Source organism: Somniosus microcephalus, unplaced genomic scaffold, assembly GCF_052327205.1.
Source record: "Somniosus microcephalus isolate GS21.2 unplaced genomic scaffold, FLI_Smic_1.0 unresolved_chr7, whole genome shotgun sequence".
Lineage (NCBI taxonomy): Eukaryota > Metazoa > Chordata > Chondrichthyes > Squaliformes > Somniosidae > Somniosus > Somniosus microcephalus.
In genome coordinates this window covers 34,416,797-34,432,375 of record NW_028225185.1, presented here as the reverse complement: position 1 = coordinate 34,432,375, position 15,579 = coordinate 34,416,797, and the positions used below count along the sequence as shown (strand labels likewise).

General features: G+C 54.0%; 2 protein-coding genes across 2 annotated transcripts in view; one reads left to right on the top strand and one right to left on the bottom strand.

Moving 5' to 3' along the window:
• Positions 1 to 15,579, top strand: part of LOC147086771 (uncharacterized) — a 518,811-nt gene that overhangs the window by 108,273 nt on the left and 394,959 nt on the right. The window lies entirely within an intron of this gene.
• On the bottom strand, positions 1,874 to 15,259 carry LOC147086782 (uncharacterized). The gene is made up of 3 exons (XM_085978230.1): positions 14,958 to 15,259; positions 10,535 to 11,131; positions 1,874 to 4,000 (listed from the first exon to the last, which is right to left on the bottom strand). The coding sequence occupies exons 1-3, from the start codon at positions 15,076 to 15,078 to the stop codon at positions 2,037 to 2,039; spliced, it is 2,682 nt and encodes an 893-aa protein (XP_085834356.1). The 5' UTR covers positions 15,079 to 15,259; the 3' UTR covers positions 1,874 to 2,036.

Here is a 15,579-nt window from a genome sequence, read left to right as displayed (position 1 = left end):
TTCCATGTTTCTAATCTCAATCAGATCCTTTCCTCAACAGCAGCTTCCATTTACCCAGCGCCTTTAACGTAGTAAAACGTCCCATGGTGCTTCATCAAACAACAATTGACACCGAGCCACATAAGGAGGTACTAGGGACAGGCGAACAGAAGCCGGGTCGAAGAGGTCATAGAAACATAGAAATATAGAAGATAGGACCAGGAGTCGGCCATTCGGCCCTTCGAGCCTGCTCCGCCATTCAATGAGATCATGGCTGATCATCCAAATTCAGTACCCTGTCCCTGCCTTCTCCCCATATCCCTTGATCCCTTTAGCCTCAAGAAATATATCCAACTCTTTCTTGAATATATTTAATGAACTGGCCTCCACCGCCCTCTGTGGCAGAGAATTCCACAGGTTCACCACTCTCTGGGTGAAGAAATTCCTCCTCATTTCAGTCCTAAATGGCTTACCCCTTATCCTTAGACTGTGACCCCTGGTTCTGGACTCCCCGCCATCGGGAACATCCTTCCTGCATCTAGTCTGTCCAGTCCTGTCAGAACATTATAAGTTTCAATGAGATCCTCTCTCATTCTTCTAAACTCCAGTGAGTATAAGCCCAATCGACCCAATCTCTCCTCATACCTCATTCCTGCCATCCCAGGTATCAGTCTGGTGAATCTTCGCTGCACTCCCTCCATGGCAAGAACGTCCTTCCTCAGGTAAGGTGACCAAAACTGCACACAATACTCAAGGTGTGGTCTCACCAAGGCCCTGTACAACTGTAGCAAGACATCCTTGTTCTTGTACTCGAACCCTCTCGCTACGAAGGCCAACATACCATTTGCCTTCTTAACCGCCTGCTGCACCTGCATGCTTACCTTCAGCGACTGGTGCACAAGGACACCCAGGTCTCTTTGCACTTCCCCTTCTCCCAATCTATTGCCATTCAAATAATAATCTGCCTTCCTGTTTTTGCCACCAAAGTGGATAACCTCACATTTATCCACATTATAGTGCATTTGCCATGTTTCTGCCCAATCACCCAACCTGTCCAAATCGTACTGGAGTTTCCCGACATCCTCCTCACAGCTTACCCTCCCACCCAGCTTTGTGTCGTCTGCAAATTTGGAGATATTACATCCAATTCCCTCGTCCAGATCATTAATATATATTGTGAACAGCTGGGGTCCTAGGACCGATCCTTGCGGTACCCCACTAGTCACTGCCTGCCACTCGGAAAACGACCCGTTTATTCTAACTCTTTGCTTTCTGTCCGCCAACCAGTTCTCTGTCCAAGTCAATACCTTGCCTCCAATCCCATGTGCCTTAATTTTGCACGCTAATCTCTTATGTGGGACCTTATCGAAAGCCTTCTGAAAGTCCAAATACACCACATCCACTGGTTCTAAGGATTGTCTTAAAGGAGGAGAGAGAGGCGGAGAGGTTTAGGGAGGGAATTCCAGAGCTCGGGGGCCCTGGCGCGGTCGCCATTGGTGGTGTGATGGAAATCGGGGGGGGATGCGCGAGAGGCCAAAATTGGAGGAGCGCAGAGATCTCGGGGCGGGGGTGGGGTTGTAGGTGCTGGAGGAGGTTACAGAGATAGGGAGGGAGAGGGGGCGAGGAGGCCGCGGAGGGATTTGAACTCGAGGATGGAGAATTTTAAAATCGTTGCTTAACCAGGAGCCAATGTAGGATATGACCTTCTATGTTCCAGGGAATGCAAGCCGATTTTATGTCGTCTCGCCTCCTAATCTATCCCTTGGAGCCCCGGTAACCCTGAGGGGGAAGGGGGAAATCTCTGCGGTTCTGCCTGGGAGCGCAGTGGGTTTGGCAAGCGGTTGGATCCAGATTCTAAAAAAAAAAATGGACAAGGTAACAAAAATAGTTTTATTAATTTTGAACTAAAAAGGTATGTACAGCAAAAAATAAAATTTTACAGCATTTCGATCTGGTGGGGCTTCATGCACAGTCACTTCCCGATTGGAGGGCGGCACCCCCTGCCCTGCGACACCTTCTGCTGGGGCAGCTCAAGCTCGGCGAGACCCTAGCTTGGTCTACGGCCTCTTCTTGCTGTGCTCGTTGCTGGATTTGCGCTGGAACCCCCCGAGCCTCATGAACCTTTTGAAGAGAAAGGCCTTTGAGAACATGTCCTGGTGTATCTCCGTGTAGACGTCCTCCATGTCCTCTGCCCGCCCGCTGGCCCTCCCCTTGCCGTGGCCCCCGCCGCGGGACGAGCCCGCAGTCGGCTCCTCCTCCCGCCCCCCCGCCTGGTCGGCCGGGTGAGCCATCACGAAGTTGCGGACGGCGGGCGGCAGGTCCAGGTAAGCGGCGGCCTCGTCCGGCCCGCCCGCGATGGCCTCGATGGCGTTTAGCAGCTCGAGGTCGAGGAGGGCGCCGCTGCTGCCGAGGTCCTCCTCGCCCTCCAGCCCGAGGTAAGCTGCGGCTCCGTCGCCCTCGGTGTCGAAAGGGCTCTCGCCGGGCATATAGAACAGCTCTCGGCTTTGGTCCTCGCTCTGGGGAGAGGAGGAGGTGTCGAACGCATTGCAGGAGCTGCCGTCTTGGTCGTCCGCCAATACATCACTGGAGCCGCCATCTTGAGTGTCCGCCGGCAAGACACTGGAGCAGCCATCTTGGTCGTCCGCCAATACATCACTGGAGCTGCCATCTTGGGTGTCCGCCAGCAAGACACTGGAGCAGCCAGCTTGGTCGTCCGCCATTACATCACTGGAGCCGCCATCTTGAGTGTCCGCCAGCAGGACACTGGAGCAGCCATCTTGGTCGTCCACCATTACATCACTGGAGCCGCCATCTTGAGTGTCCGCCAGCAGGACACTGGAGCAGCCATCTTGGTCGTTCGCCATTACATCACTGGAGCCGCCATCTTGAGTGTCTGCTAGCAAGACACTGGAGCAGCCATGTTGGTCGTCCGTCAATACATCACTGGAGCCGCCATCTTGGGTGTCCACCAGCAAGACACTGGAGCAGCTATCTTGGTTCTCCGCCATTACATCACTGGAGCCGACATCTTGGGTGTCCGCCAGCAAGACACTGGAGTAGCCATCTTGGTCGTCCGCCAATACATCACTGGAGCAGCCATCTTGGTCGTCCGCCAATACATCACTGGAGCAGCCATCTTGGTCGTCCGCCAATACATCACTGGAGCAGCCATCTTGGTCGTCCGCCAATACATCACTGGAGCAGCCATCTTGGTCGTCCGCCATTACGTCACTCGAGCCGCCATCTCGGTTGTTGTCATCGTCCGCCGCCGCCGCCCAGCCCGGGGAGCCAAGACGGCCAGGACTTGAACTGGGCGTGTGGAAGGAGGAGGAATCCCCGTCGTCCCCGTCCCCGAACTGGCGAGACCCGCTGGCGGAGCTCGGGCGCTCGCTGAAGGGTGATGAAGACGACGAGGGAGGAGGAGGGGGGGAGGAGGAGGACGACGACGACTCCCTGCTGGGGGGCCACGGGCTGGGGGCCGCCCCTCGGCCGCGCGGCGAGGGCCGGGCCTCTCGGAAGGGGCCCCTCCAGGCGGTCGAGGTGGAGGCCCTGCTCCCGTAGGGCGAGCTTGGCCCGGCCCCCGGACTCGCGGCGGCGGCCGGGAAAGTTGCTTCGCCGCCGGCGCCGCCTGCCTTCTTCAGGCAGGAGGTGCGGCGCTTCTGAGCCACCGCGGAGGCTCGCTCCTCCTCGGGCTGGGCCGGGCCCAGAGCGAAGGTCACGCGGCCCGGGGCCAGCTTGCGGCGCTCGCCGGTCTCCGGGGCGACCGACGGCGAGGACCACGTGACCCGCGGGCCCACCCCGTCCGGCAGCTCCGGCTGGGGGCGCGCCCGGGCACCCCGCAGTCTGAACTGCTCCCGCTCGCGCTCCTCCCCGGCGGTGCTTAGCTCGTCCGTCCCCAGCACGGTGGGGATCCCCGACAACATCATAGCCAAGGTCAGCACGCTGCTCTTCCTCTCGAGTTCCTCTTCCTGGGGTGGAGGCCGGTGGGACGGACCAGCATCCTGCGCCGGCGATGGGGCACCTGGGAGCACAGAGAGAGAGAGAGAGAGACAATAGCATTCTCCATTAACAACTTGTACTTATCCAGCGCCTTTAATGTAGTAAAACGATTCACAGGAGCGATTATCAAACAAAATTCGACCCCGAGCCACAGAAGGAGATATTAGGGACAGGTGGGTTGGTCAAAGTTTTAAGGAGCGTCTTAAAGGAGGGGAGAGAGAGGGAGGCGGAGAGGTTTAGGGAGGGAATTCCAGAGCTTAGGGACCCTGGCGCGGTCGCCAATGGCGGAGCGATGGAAATCGGGAGGATGCGCAAGAGGCCAGAATTGGGGGAGCGCCAAGATCGTGGAGGGTTGTGGAGCTGGAGGAGGTTACAGAGATAGGGAGGGTTGTAGGGGCTGGAGGAGGTTACAGAGATAGGGAGGGTTGTAGGGGCTGGAGGAGGTTAGAGATAGGGAGGGTTGTAGGGGCTGGAGGAGGTTAGAGATAGGGAGGGTTGTAGGGGCTGGAGGAGGTTACAGAGATAGGGAGGGTTGTAGGGGCTGGAGGAGGTTACAGAGATAGGGAGGGTTGTAGGGGCTGGAGAAGGTTACAGAGATAGGGAGGGTTGTAGGGGCTGGAGGAGGTTACAGAGATAGGGAGGAGTGTAGGGGCTGGAGGAGGTTACAGAGATAGGGAGGGTTGTAGGGGCTGGAGGAGGTTACAGAGATAGGGAGGGTTGTAGGGGCTGGAGGAGGTTACAGAGATAGGGAGGAGTGTAGGGGCTGGAGGCGGTTACAGAGATAGGGAGGGTTGTAGGGGCTGGAGGAGGTTACAGAGATAGGGAGGGTTGTAGGGGGCTGGAGGAGGTTACAGAGATAGGGAGGGTTGTAGGGGCTGGAGGAGGTTACAGAGATAGGGAGGGTTGTAGGGGCTGGAGGAGGTTACAGAGATAGGAAGAGTTGTAGGGGCTGGAGGAGGTTACAGAGATAGGGAGGGTTGTAGGGGCTGGAGGAGGTTACAGAGATAGGGAGGGTTGTAGGGGCTGGAGGAGGTTACAGAGATAGGGAGGGTTGTAGGGGGCTGGAGGAGGTTACAGAGATAGGGAGGGTTGTAGAGGCTGGAGGAGGTTACAGAGATAGGGAGGGGTGTAGGGGCTGGAGGAGGTTACAGAGATAGGGAGGATTGTAGGGGCTGGAGGAGGTTACAGAGATAGGGAGAGTTGCAGGGACTGGAGGAGGTTACAGAGATAGGGACGGGTGTAGGGGCTGGAGGAGGTTACGGAGATAGGGAGGGTTGTAGGGGGCTGGAAGAGGTTACAGAGATAGGGAGGGTTGTGGAGCTGGAGGAGGTTATAGAGATAGGGAGGGTTGTAGGGGCTGGAGAGGGTTACAGAGATAGGGAGGGTTGTGGAGCTGGAGGAGGTTACAGAGATAGGGAGGGTTGTGGAGCTGAAGGAGGTTACAGAGATAGGGAGGGGGGGCGAGGAGGCCGCGGAGGGATTTGAACACAAGGATGAGAGTTTTAAAATCGTTGCTTAACCGGGAGCCAATGTATGTCAGCGAGCGCAGGGGGGGGAGGGTGATGGGTGAAAGGAACTCGGTGCGAGTTAGGACACGGGCGCAGCCGAGTTTTAGATGAGTTGATGGCTACGGAGGGTGGAAGGTGGGAGGCCGGCCAGGAGTGCGTTGGGAGATGTCGAGTCTGGAGGGGACGGAGGAGGGATTCAGCAGCGGATGAGCTGAGGCAGGGGCGGAGACGGGCGATGTTACGATGTTAAGTAGGCGGTCTCGGGGACGGAGCGGACATGGGGACCGGAAGCTCATCTCGGGGTCAGATAGGACTCCAAGGTTGCTTAGCTTCAGCCTCAGACAGTTGCCGGGGAGAGGGATGGAGTCGGCGGCTAGGGTAGGGAGCTTGTGGCGGGGACCGAAGAGGCGGATTGAACTGGCCCAGATGGAGGCCATTCAGCCCATCGCCCAACTCGTGGCTCTCTCCCCTCAGTCCCATTCCCCGGCCCTTTTATGTATGAATATATTTTCAAATAGCTGTCCGCTACCCTTTTAAAACTTTATCTGGATTCTGCTCCCCCCGCCGCACCACCCGCCACCCCACTGTTTCTGGTCGGACATTCCACGCCCTAACAACCCTCTCGGGTGGCTATTCGACTGCAGAGCCGTTGTAGCCTGTTACATTAGGAAAAGGAGGAGGCCGTTCAGCCCCCTCGAGCCTGTTATATTAGGAACAGGAGGAGGCCATTCAGCCTCTCGAGCCTGTTACATTAGGAACAGGAGGAGGCCGTTCAGCCCCCTCGAGCCTGTTACATTAGGAACAGGAGGAGGCCGTTCAGCCCCCTCGAGCCTGTTACATTAGGAACAGGAGGAGGCCACTCAGCCTCTCGAGCCTGTTACATTAGGAACAGGAGGAGGCCGTTCAGCCCCCTCGAGCCTGTTACATTAGGAACAGGAGGAGGCCGTTCAGCCCCCTCGAGCCTGTTACATTAGGAACAGGAGGAGGCCGTTCAGCCCCCTCGAGCCTGTTACATTAGGAACAGGAGGAGGCCATTCAGCGCCTCGAGCCTGTTACATTAGGAACAGGAGGAGGCCGTTCAGCCCCCTCGAGCCTGTTACATTAGGAACAGGAGGAGGCCGTTCAGCCCCCTCGAGCCTGTTACATTAGGAACAGGAGGAGGCCGTTCAGCCCCCTCGAGCCTGTTACATTAGGAACAGGAGGAGGCCGTTCAGCCCCCTCGAGCCTGTTACATTAGGGACAGGAGGAGGCCGTTCAGCCCCCTCGAGCCTGTTACATTAGGAACAGGAGGAGGCCGTTCAGCCCCCTCGAGCCTGTTACATTAGGAACAGGAGGAGGCCATTCAGCGCCTCGAGCCTGTTACATTAGCAACAGGAGGAGGCCGTTCGGCCCCTCGAGCCTGTTACATTAGCAACAGGAGGAGGCCGTTCGGCCCCTCAAGCCTACTCCGCCATTCAATGAGATCACGGCTGATCATCGACCTCAGCTCCACTTTCCCGCCCCGATCCCTCGATTCCCCTCGAGCCCAAAAATCTCTCGATCTCAGCCTTGAATATACTCAACGACTGAGCCTCCACAGCCCTCTGGGGCAGAGAATTCCAGAGATTCACCGCCCTCCGAGTGAAGAAATTCCTCCTCATCTCAGTCCGAAATGGCCGACCCCTTATCCTGAGACTGACCCCTGGTTCGAGACTCTCCAGCCAGGGGGGAAACAGCCTCTCAGCATCTACCCTGTCAAGCAAGAATTTTGTATGTTTCAATGAGATCACCTCTCATTCTTCTAAACTCTAGAGAATATCGACCTAGTCTACTCAATCTCTCCTCACAGGACAATCCCCCCCATCCCAGGAATCAATCTGGTGAACCTTCGTTGCACTCCCTCTATGGCAAGTATATCCTTCCTGCTAGGACCCCAGCTATTCACAATATATATTAATGATCTAGACGAGGGAACTAGATGTAATATCTCCAAGTTTGCAGACGACACAAAGCTGGGTGGGCGTGTGTGCTGTGAGGAGGATGCTGAGAAACTCCAGTATGATTTGGACAGGTTGGGTGATTGGGCAGATGCATGGCAGATGCAGTATAATGTGGATAAATGCGAGGTTATCCACTTTGGTGGCAAAAACAGGAAGGCAGATTATTATCTGAACGGCAATAGATTGGGAAAAGGGGAAGTGCAACGAGACCTGGGTGTCCTTATGCACCAGTCGCTGAAGGTAAGCATGCAGGTGCAGCAGGCGGTTAAGAAGGCAAATGGTATGTTGGCCTTCATAGCGAGAGGGTTCGAGTACAGGAACAAGGATGTCTTGCTGCAGTTGTACAGGGGCCTTGGTGAGACCACATCTTGAGTATTGTGTGCAGTTTTGGTCGCCTTATCTGAGGAAGGATGTTCTTGCCACGGAGGGAGTGCAGCGAAGATTCACCAGGCTGATACCTGGGATGGCAGGAATGACATATGTAGAGAGATTGGGTCGATTGGGCTTATACTCGCTGGAGTTTAGAAGAATGAGAGGGGATCTCATTGAAACTTATAAAATTCTGACAGGACTGGACAGACTAGATGCAGGAAGGATGTTCCCGATGGCGGGGGAGTCCAGAACCAGGGGTCACAGTCTAAGGATAAGGGGTAAGCCATTTAGGACAGAAATGAGGAGGAATTTCTTCACCCAGAGAGTGGTGAACCTGTGGAATTCTCTACCACAGAAGGCAGTAGAGGCCAATACATTAAATATATTCAAGAAGGAGTTGGATATATTTCTTAAGGCTAAAGGGATCAAGGGGTATGGGGAGAAGGCAGGGACAGGGTACTGAATTTGGATGATCAGCCAGGATCTCATTGAATGGCGGAGCAGGCTCGAGGGGCCGAATGGCCTACTCCTGCTCCTATCTTCTATGTTTCTATGACTAGATGCAGGAAGGATGTTCCCGATGGCGGGGGAGTCCAGAACCAGGGGTCACAGTCTAAGGATAAGGGGTAAGCCATTTATCAAATGAAATCAAATCAAATCAACCTTTATTGTCATTGTTCGTGCACAAGTGCACTACAACGAAATGTAGGCTTGCGGCTCCCGAGAGTGTACATTTGGATTAAGACATTTAAACATTCAACATACATTTGGCTTGTAGTATATTAACATAAACATAACCCTAATAAAGTGCATTGGCAGGTGTGCAGGCTTTAGAGTTTATTTGTGGAGTTCAGTAGGATGACAGCCCTGGGAAAGAAGCTGTTCCTAAATCTGGTCGTACGGGTGCGAATGCATCTGTAGCGTCTCCCAGATGGTAGGAGGGTGAACAGACCGTGGCTGGGGTGGGTAGGGTCTTTGATGATGGACCGTGACCTCCGTAGACAGCGTTTCTGGTATATGTGCTCTATGGTCGGTAGCCGGGTGCCGGTAATTCGTTGGGCAGTTTTGACTACCCACTGCAGGGCTTTCCGGTCACAGTAGCTACAGCTGCCATACCATACTGTGATACAGTTTGTCAGGATGCTTTCTATAGTGCAGCGGTAAAAGTTAGAGAGGATCAGGGGTGACAGATTACATCCCTTCAGCCTCCTTAGGAAATAAAGGCGCTGCTGGGCCTTCTTCACCAGAGAGGAGGTGTTGAGTGACCAGGAGAGGTCTTCCGTGATGTGGACTCCGAGGAACTTAAAGCTGTCCACCCTTTCCACCACAGCCCCATGGATGTGGATGGGGGTGTGACTTCCGCCTTTGGACTTCCTGAAGTCCACAATGATTTCTTTGGTTTTCTTGATGTTAAGGGCCAGGTTGTTATCGGCGCACCACTTCACGAGATGCTGGACCTCCTCCCTGTAGGCTGACTCAGGGATGAGGACAGAATTTAGGACAGAGATGAGGAGGAATTTCTTCACCCAGAGAGTGGTGAACCTGTGGAATTCTCTACCACAGAAGGCAGTGGAGGCCAATTCATTAAATATATTCAAGAAGGAGTTGGATATATTTCTTAAGGCTAAAGGGATCAAGGGGTATGGGGAGAAAGCAGGGACAGGGTACTGAATTTGGATGATCAGCCATGATCTCATTAATCAAATCAAAATCAAATCAAATCAACTTTTATTGTCATTGTTAGTGCACAAGTGCAGTACAACGAAATGTAGGCTTGCGGAACAGGCTCGAGGGGCCGAATGGCCTCCTCCTGCTCCTATCTTCTATGTATCCTTAGATAAGGAGACCAAAACTGTGCACAATACTCCAGGTGTGGTCTCACCAAGGCCCTATATAATTGCAGTAAGATTTCTTTGCTCTTATACCCCCCTTAATACCTTGAGAACTGCGATCAAATCACCCTTTAAATTCCAGGGCATACAACCCTAGTTGTATAGACTCTTGCAGCACGGAAGGGGGAGGCCATTCAGCCCATATATTTCCTAAGGAGGCTGAAGGGATGTAACCTGTCACCCCTGATCCTCTCTAACTTTTACTGCTGCACTATAGAGAGCATCCTGACGAACTGTATCACAGTATGGTATGGCAGCTGTAGCTACTATGACCGGAAAGCCCTGCAGCGGGTAGTCAAAACTGCCCAACGCATTACCGGCACCCGGCTACCGACCATAGAGCACATATACCAGAAACGCTGTCTACGGAGGTCACGGTCCATCATCAAAGACCCTGCCCACCCCAGCCACAGTCTGTTCGCCCTCCTGCCATCTGGGAGACGCTACAGATGCATTCGCACCCGTACGACCAGATTTAGGAACAGCTTCTTTCCCAGGGCTGTCATCCTACTGAACTCCACAAATAAACTCTAAAGCCTGCACATCTGCCAATGAACTTTATTATGGTTATGTTTATGTTAATGTATTACAAGCCAAATGTATGTTGAATGTTTAAATGTCTTAATCTAAATGTACACTCTCGGGAGCCGCAAGCCTACATTTCGTTGTACTGCACTTGTGCACTAATAATGACAATAAAAGTTGATTTGATTTGATTGATTTGATTTGATCGGGCCTGTGCCGGCTCACAGAGCTGTCCAATTCGGTCCCGCACCCTAGCTTTCTCCCCCTAACCCTGCAAATTAATTCTCTTTGGATACATGTCCAGCTGGACAGCTCCTGATTCCCCACCTCCAAGTTGGAACGGGCGAGTGTTGGGAGCGGGCGAATAGCCCGACCCGCCGAGATTTGCAAGCGGATAGGAACTTACTGAAGCTGGCCGCCCAGGGCCGGACGGGTCCGTCGTCGGTCAGGAGGAGGCTCCGCAGGCGGCTGTGCTGCTCGCTGGGGCCGCCCCGGCCCGCCGCCGCCTGGCGCACCGTCAGCTCCCTGATCTCCCGCAGGCCCTTGGCGTAGAGCAGGCGGGAGGACGGCGGCGACGTGGCGGCCCCCCGCGCGTCGCTCCGACGAGGCTCCCGGTCGGGCGATGGCGCCCGCTGGCGGAATAGCCGCTGGAAGCGGCTGAGGCCCTGGCTCGGAGCGGAGGGGGCCCCTTCCCCAGGACCCGGGGGGGGTGACTCTACCCCAGCAGCCCTGCTGCCAGGATCCTCGACTTGCAGTGCGGAGAACGGCTGCGTGGGGAAGAGAGTCGGGGCCCCGCGGCCCGCCTGGTGATCCGGGTAGCGCTGGGGTTCGGCTGGGCTCTCGCCTCCCGCTGCAGGTTCTTGACGTCGGGTCCCATCTTAGGAGAAATACAGGCAAAGATTAGCGGCGGACAATATCTCGAACATCATCTAATATAAGAGCCTTTTTTAAAAAAAAGTCACAGTGATCACAGGAAACAGCCTCTCGGCATCTCCCCTGTCAATCCCCCTCAGAATCTTATATGTTTCATAAACATAGAAGATAGGAGCAGGAGTAGGCCATTCGGCCCCTCGAGCCTGCTCCGCCATTCAATGAGATCATGGCTGATCATCCAAATTCAGTACCCTGTCCCTGCCTTCTCCCCATATCCCTTGATCCCTTTAGCCTTAAGAAATATATCTAACTCCTTCTTGAATATATTTAATGAATTGGCCTCCACTGCCTTCTGTGGTAGAGAATTCCACAGGTTCACCACTCCCTGGGTGAAGAAATTCCTCCTCATCTCAGTCCTAAATGGCTTACCCCTTATCCTTAGACTGTGACCCCTGGTTCTGGACTCCCCCGCCAATCGGGAACAGCCTTCCTGCATCTAGTCTGTCCAGCCCTGTTAGAATTTTATAAGTTTCAATGAGATCCCCTCTCATTCTTCTAAACTCCAGCGAGTATAAGCCCAATCGACCCAATCTCTCCCCATACGTCATTCCTGCCATCCCAGGTATCAGCCTGGTGAATCTTCGCTGCACTCCCTCCATGGCAAGAACATCCTTCCTCAGATAAGGCGACCAAAACTGCACACAATACTCAAGGTGTGGTCTCACCAAGGCCCTGTACAACTGCAGCAAGACATCCTTGTTCCTGTACAATGAGATCACCTCTCCTAATCTCCAGAGAGTATGCGCACATCCTGCTCCATCTCTCCTCACGGGACAACCCTCTCGTCCCTCCTTCTGTGCCGTAAGATCCTACGATTCTGGCAAATGTGCCTTGCGGATAGGGAACTAGCCGACTGGTTGGGATGGTGGGGAGGGGAGAGGGGACAGTGGAGAAAAAGGTTTTCATGTGGGAGGGCTGACATGGCTTATTGGCTTATTTGCGATCCATGTCTGTTGGCGAGATTCTGGGCCCTTTTCCCTCTGAAATAAGGTGCCGCGGAAATATTTATTAAACTCTTCAAATCATTGGCTTCTTCCTTTGCGTCGTGCGTCGTTGCTGCTCGACCACGGAGTGCCTTGTCCCCCCCACTGTTCTGGGCCCTGGAGCACGGGCCGGGGTTTTTTTTAAATTCGTTCCTGGGACGTGGGCGTCGCTGGCAAGGCCCAGCATTTATTGCCCGTCCCCTAATCGCTCTCGAGAAGGCGGTGGTGAGCCGCCTTCTTGGACCGCTGCAGTCCCGCGTGGCGAAGGTGCTCCCACAGCGCTGTTAGGGAGGGAGTTAGCTTGGGTCAAAGAGGTAGGTTTTTAAGGAACGTCTTAAAGGAGGAGAGGGAGAGGCGGAGAGGTTCAAGGAGGGAATTCCAGAGCTCGGGGCCCGGGCGGCTGAAGGCGCGGCCGCCAATGGCGGAGCGATGGAAATCGGGGGGATGCGCGAGAGGCCGGAATTGGAGGAGCGCAGAAATCTTGGAGGGTTGCAGGAGGTTACAGAGATGGGGTGGCGGGGGGGGGCGCGAGGAGGCCGCAGAGGGATGCGACTCCTCTGGACGATATGTGAAGCTGCTGCAGAAAAGCACATCTCTCTTTCCTTCTCAATACCAGGTCAAGTGTGGCAATTACCCACCCTGTGTTTGCCGCACGCCTCCTTTTATTCAACAAGACTGAATATCGATGCTGCACGGCTTAGGGGGTTGAGACCTGGGTGTCCTCGTGCACCAGTCGCTGAAGGTAAGCATGCAGGTGCAGCAGGCGGTTAAGAAGGCAAATGGTATGTTGGCCTTCGTAGCGAGAGGGTTTGAGTACAGGAGCAAGGATGTCTTGCTGCAGTTGTACAGGGCCTTGGTGAGACCACACCTTGAGTATTGTGTGCAGTTTTGGTCACCTTATCTGAGGAAGGATGTTCTTGCCATGGAGGGAGTGCAGCGAAGATTCACCAGACTGATACCTGGGATGGCAGGAATGACGTATGAGGAGAGATTGGGTCGATTGGGCTTATACTCGCTGGAGTTTAGAAGATTGAGAGGGGATCTCATTGAAACTTATAAAATTCTAGCAGGATTAGACAGACTAGATGCAGGAAGGATGTTCCCGATAGTGGGGGAGTCCAGAACCAGGGGTCACAGTCTAAGGATAAGGGGTAGGCCATTTAGGACTGAGATGAGGAGGAATTTCTTCACCCAGAGAGTGGTGAACCTGTGGAATTCTCTACCACACAAGGCAGTTGAGGCCAATTCAATGGCCCTGAAATTAGGATCGGGGGGCTTGCCGCACGTGCAAGCCCCCGATGTGCACTCACCCTGCGCGCCGACATCTGAAGCCCGGGCCTGCTAGCATTTCCTGTCACAGGCCCGGTTCAGCTGTCGGCGCGATCTGCTTACCTGATCCAGCGGCGTAGTTAGTGCGATGTGCCGGCTGGGATCAGGTGAGCACTGTGCAGCCAATCAGGGGAGGGGAAACTCATTCATGAGTTTGATAGTAAGAGCTGTCAAACTCATGAAAAGTATGGGCTGCCAAAACACTACTTTAACTTTCCCCCCCCCCCACTCGCTCTCTCTCTCTCTTCCAACAACAACATGCCCTCGAAAAAGCCTCGGCACCGCCGGGCACCCCCAGCTAGTAATAACTATAAATAAGTTTTTTTAAATGTTTTAAACAATTAATCAATTTTTTGAAAAAAATAAATTTTTAAAAAATAGGGTCTAAAACTAAACTTACCATCCTGTAAATTCTTTAAAAATAACAAAGCTGTGGGAAAAAAAATTCTACATTGTACTAAAAGCCCACTTACCTGAAAAACGAAATACTTACGTCTTGTTTTTCCACGCGTAAAGACCGGAGGCCTTTAGACGTGCGCAACTTTGAAAAAAAAAAGGAATTTTACTGCGCACGCGCTGCCTGTGCAGTCGCGCGCGTTCTGCCTCTGAACCCCTTCGTTCAGAGGGCAGGAAATGCCGGTTTTCCCCGCATGCGCTGTGCATGCTGAAAACCGGCATTTCCTCCGGCCAGGCGCGTGAGTACCCGACCGTACTCACTCGTTGGGACAGGAATTACTGGCCCATTAAATATATTCAAGAAGGAGTTGGATATATTTCTTAAGGCTAAAGGGATCAAGGGATATGGGGAGAAGGCAGGGACAGGGTACTGAATTTGGATGATCAGCCATGATCTCATTGAATGGCGGAACAGGCTCGAGGGGCCGAATGGCCTCCTCCTGCTCCTATCTTCTGTGTTAAGAGCGAATATCGATGCTGCACGGTTTAGGGGCTAAGGGTGATTAGGGGAAAGGGCTAAACTTAGGGTTCGGAGTTAGGGGTGAGGGTGTTGAGGTTGAGGGTGCGAGTAAATGGTTTGCACTCCGCGGGGAAGTCCCAAAGCGCTTCACAGCCAACGAGGTCGCTGTCGTCGTCGCCTAGGAAACGCGGCGGCCAACTCGCGCGCAGGTCAGATTAGGAATTTAAAAAAAATTAAAAACCACCATTGCCAATGCTATGGTCACAGGTTGTTGTGGTAAACCACTGTTTGTATTCCTGTTTGTCCTGTTTGTATTCCACTGTGTACATGCCTGGACATGCCTCGGCTGACTCCTCCCACTGGTCCTAGTATAAAGGTGACTGCTCCCCAGCCCTTGGTATCCTGGACCGGTCGACCACTCGAGGCAGACCTCCATTCTGTTGTTAATAAAAGCCTTTAGTTACTCTTCTAACTCTTAGTCTTTTATGAGTAATTGATAGCGCATCAATTGTGTCGGTTTTTTTTTTGGGGTTGAGTCGCGCCCCCCCTTGGTCGAATAGCCACCTGCCCAGTTGAATCCTTACCGGCCTCGTCTCCCTGCAGAAGCCTCAGGAGTTGGCTCCTTGGGGAGGGCACCTGCTCTGGAGACGGCCTTGCAGACATCGGAATGAGCGAGTGCACTGATTAAAGGAGCGATTCGTGCATAGATATATAAATATATATCTCACATATTTTAATAATAAGGGCGATTTAAACTGTAGGCGCGCCGGCCGAGAAGTTGTAACAATGCCCTTGGCAACTGGGTGGGCTCGGGGGGACGGAGCCTGGAATCCTCTGACATTCCGCTCCCGACTGTTGCGTCATGCTGACCCTGCTCCTGACCTCATAAGCCTCGCGGGGTCAGAGGTGAAGCACTGTGAAGGTGACCAGCGATGGAGCGGCTATCTGCAACCCCGGGCCACCTCGCTGTAACAGAAAGGACTCGCCTTTCACCACCTCAGGACGTCCCAAATCCATTGGCAGGATAGGCGCACCAACGTCCGTGTTCTCGCTCAGGCCAACATCCCCAGCAATCGAAGCTTTGACCGCGCTCGATCAGCTCCGAGGGACGGGTCACATCGTCCGCACGCCCGATACGAGACTCCCAAAACAAGCGCTCTACTC

Coding starts and splice junctions, on each gene's coding strand:
- LOC147086782 (XM_085978230.1), bottom strand. CDS start 15,078: ATGTCTGCAAGGCCGTCTCCAGAGCAGGTGCCCTCCCCAAGGAGCCAA. Junction 11,132..14,957: donor GGCTATTCGACCAAGGGGGG/GCGCGACTCAAC, acceptor ATTTCTCCTAAG/ATGGGACCCGACGTCAAGAA. Junction 4,001..10,534: donor ACATGTATCCAAAGAGAATT/AATTTGCAGGGT, acceptor CTGTGCTCCCAG/GTGCCCCATCGCCGGCGCAG.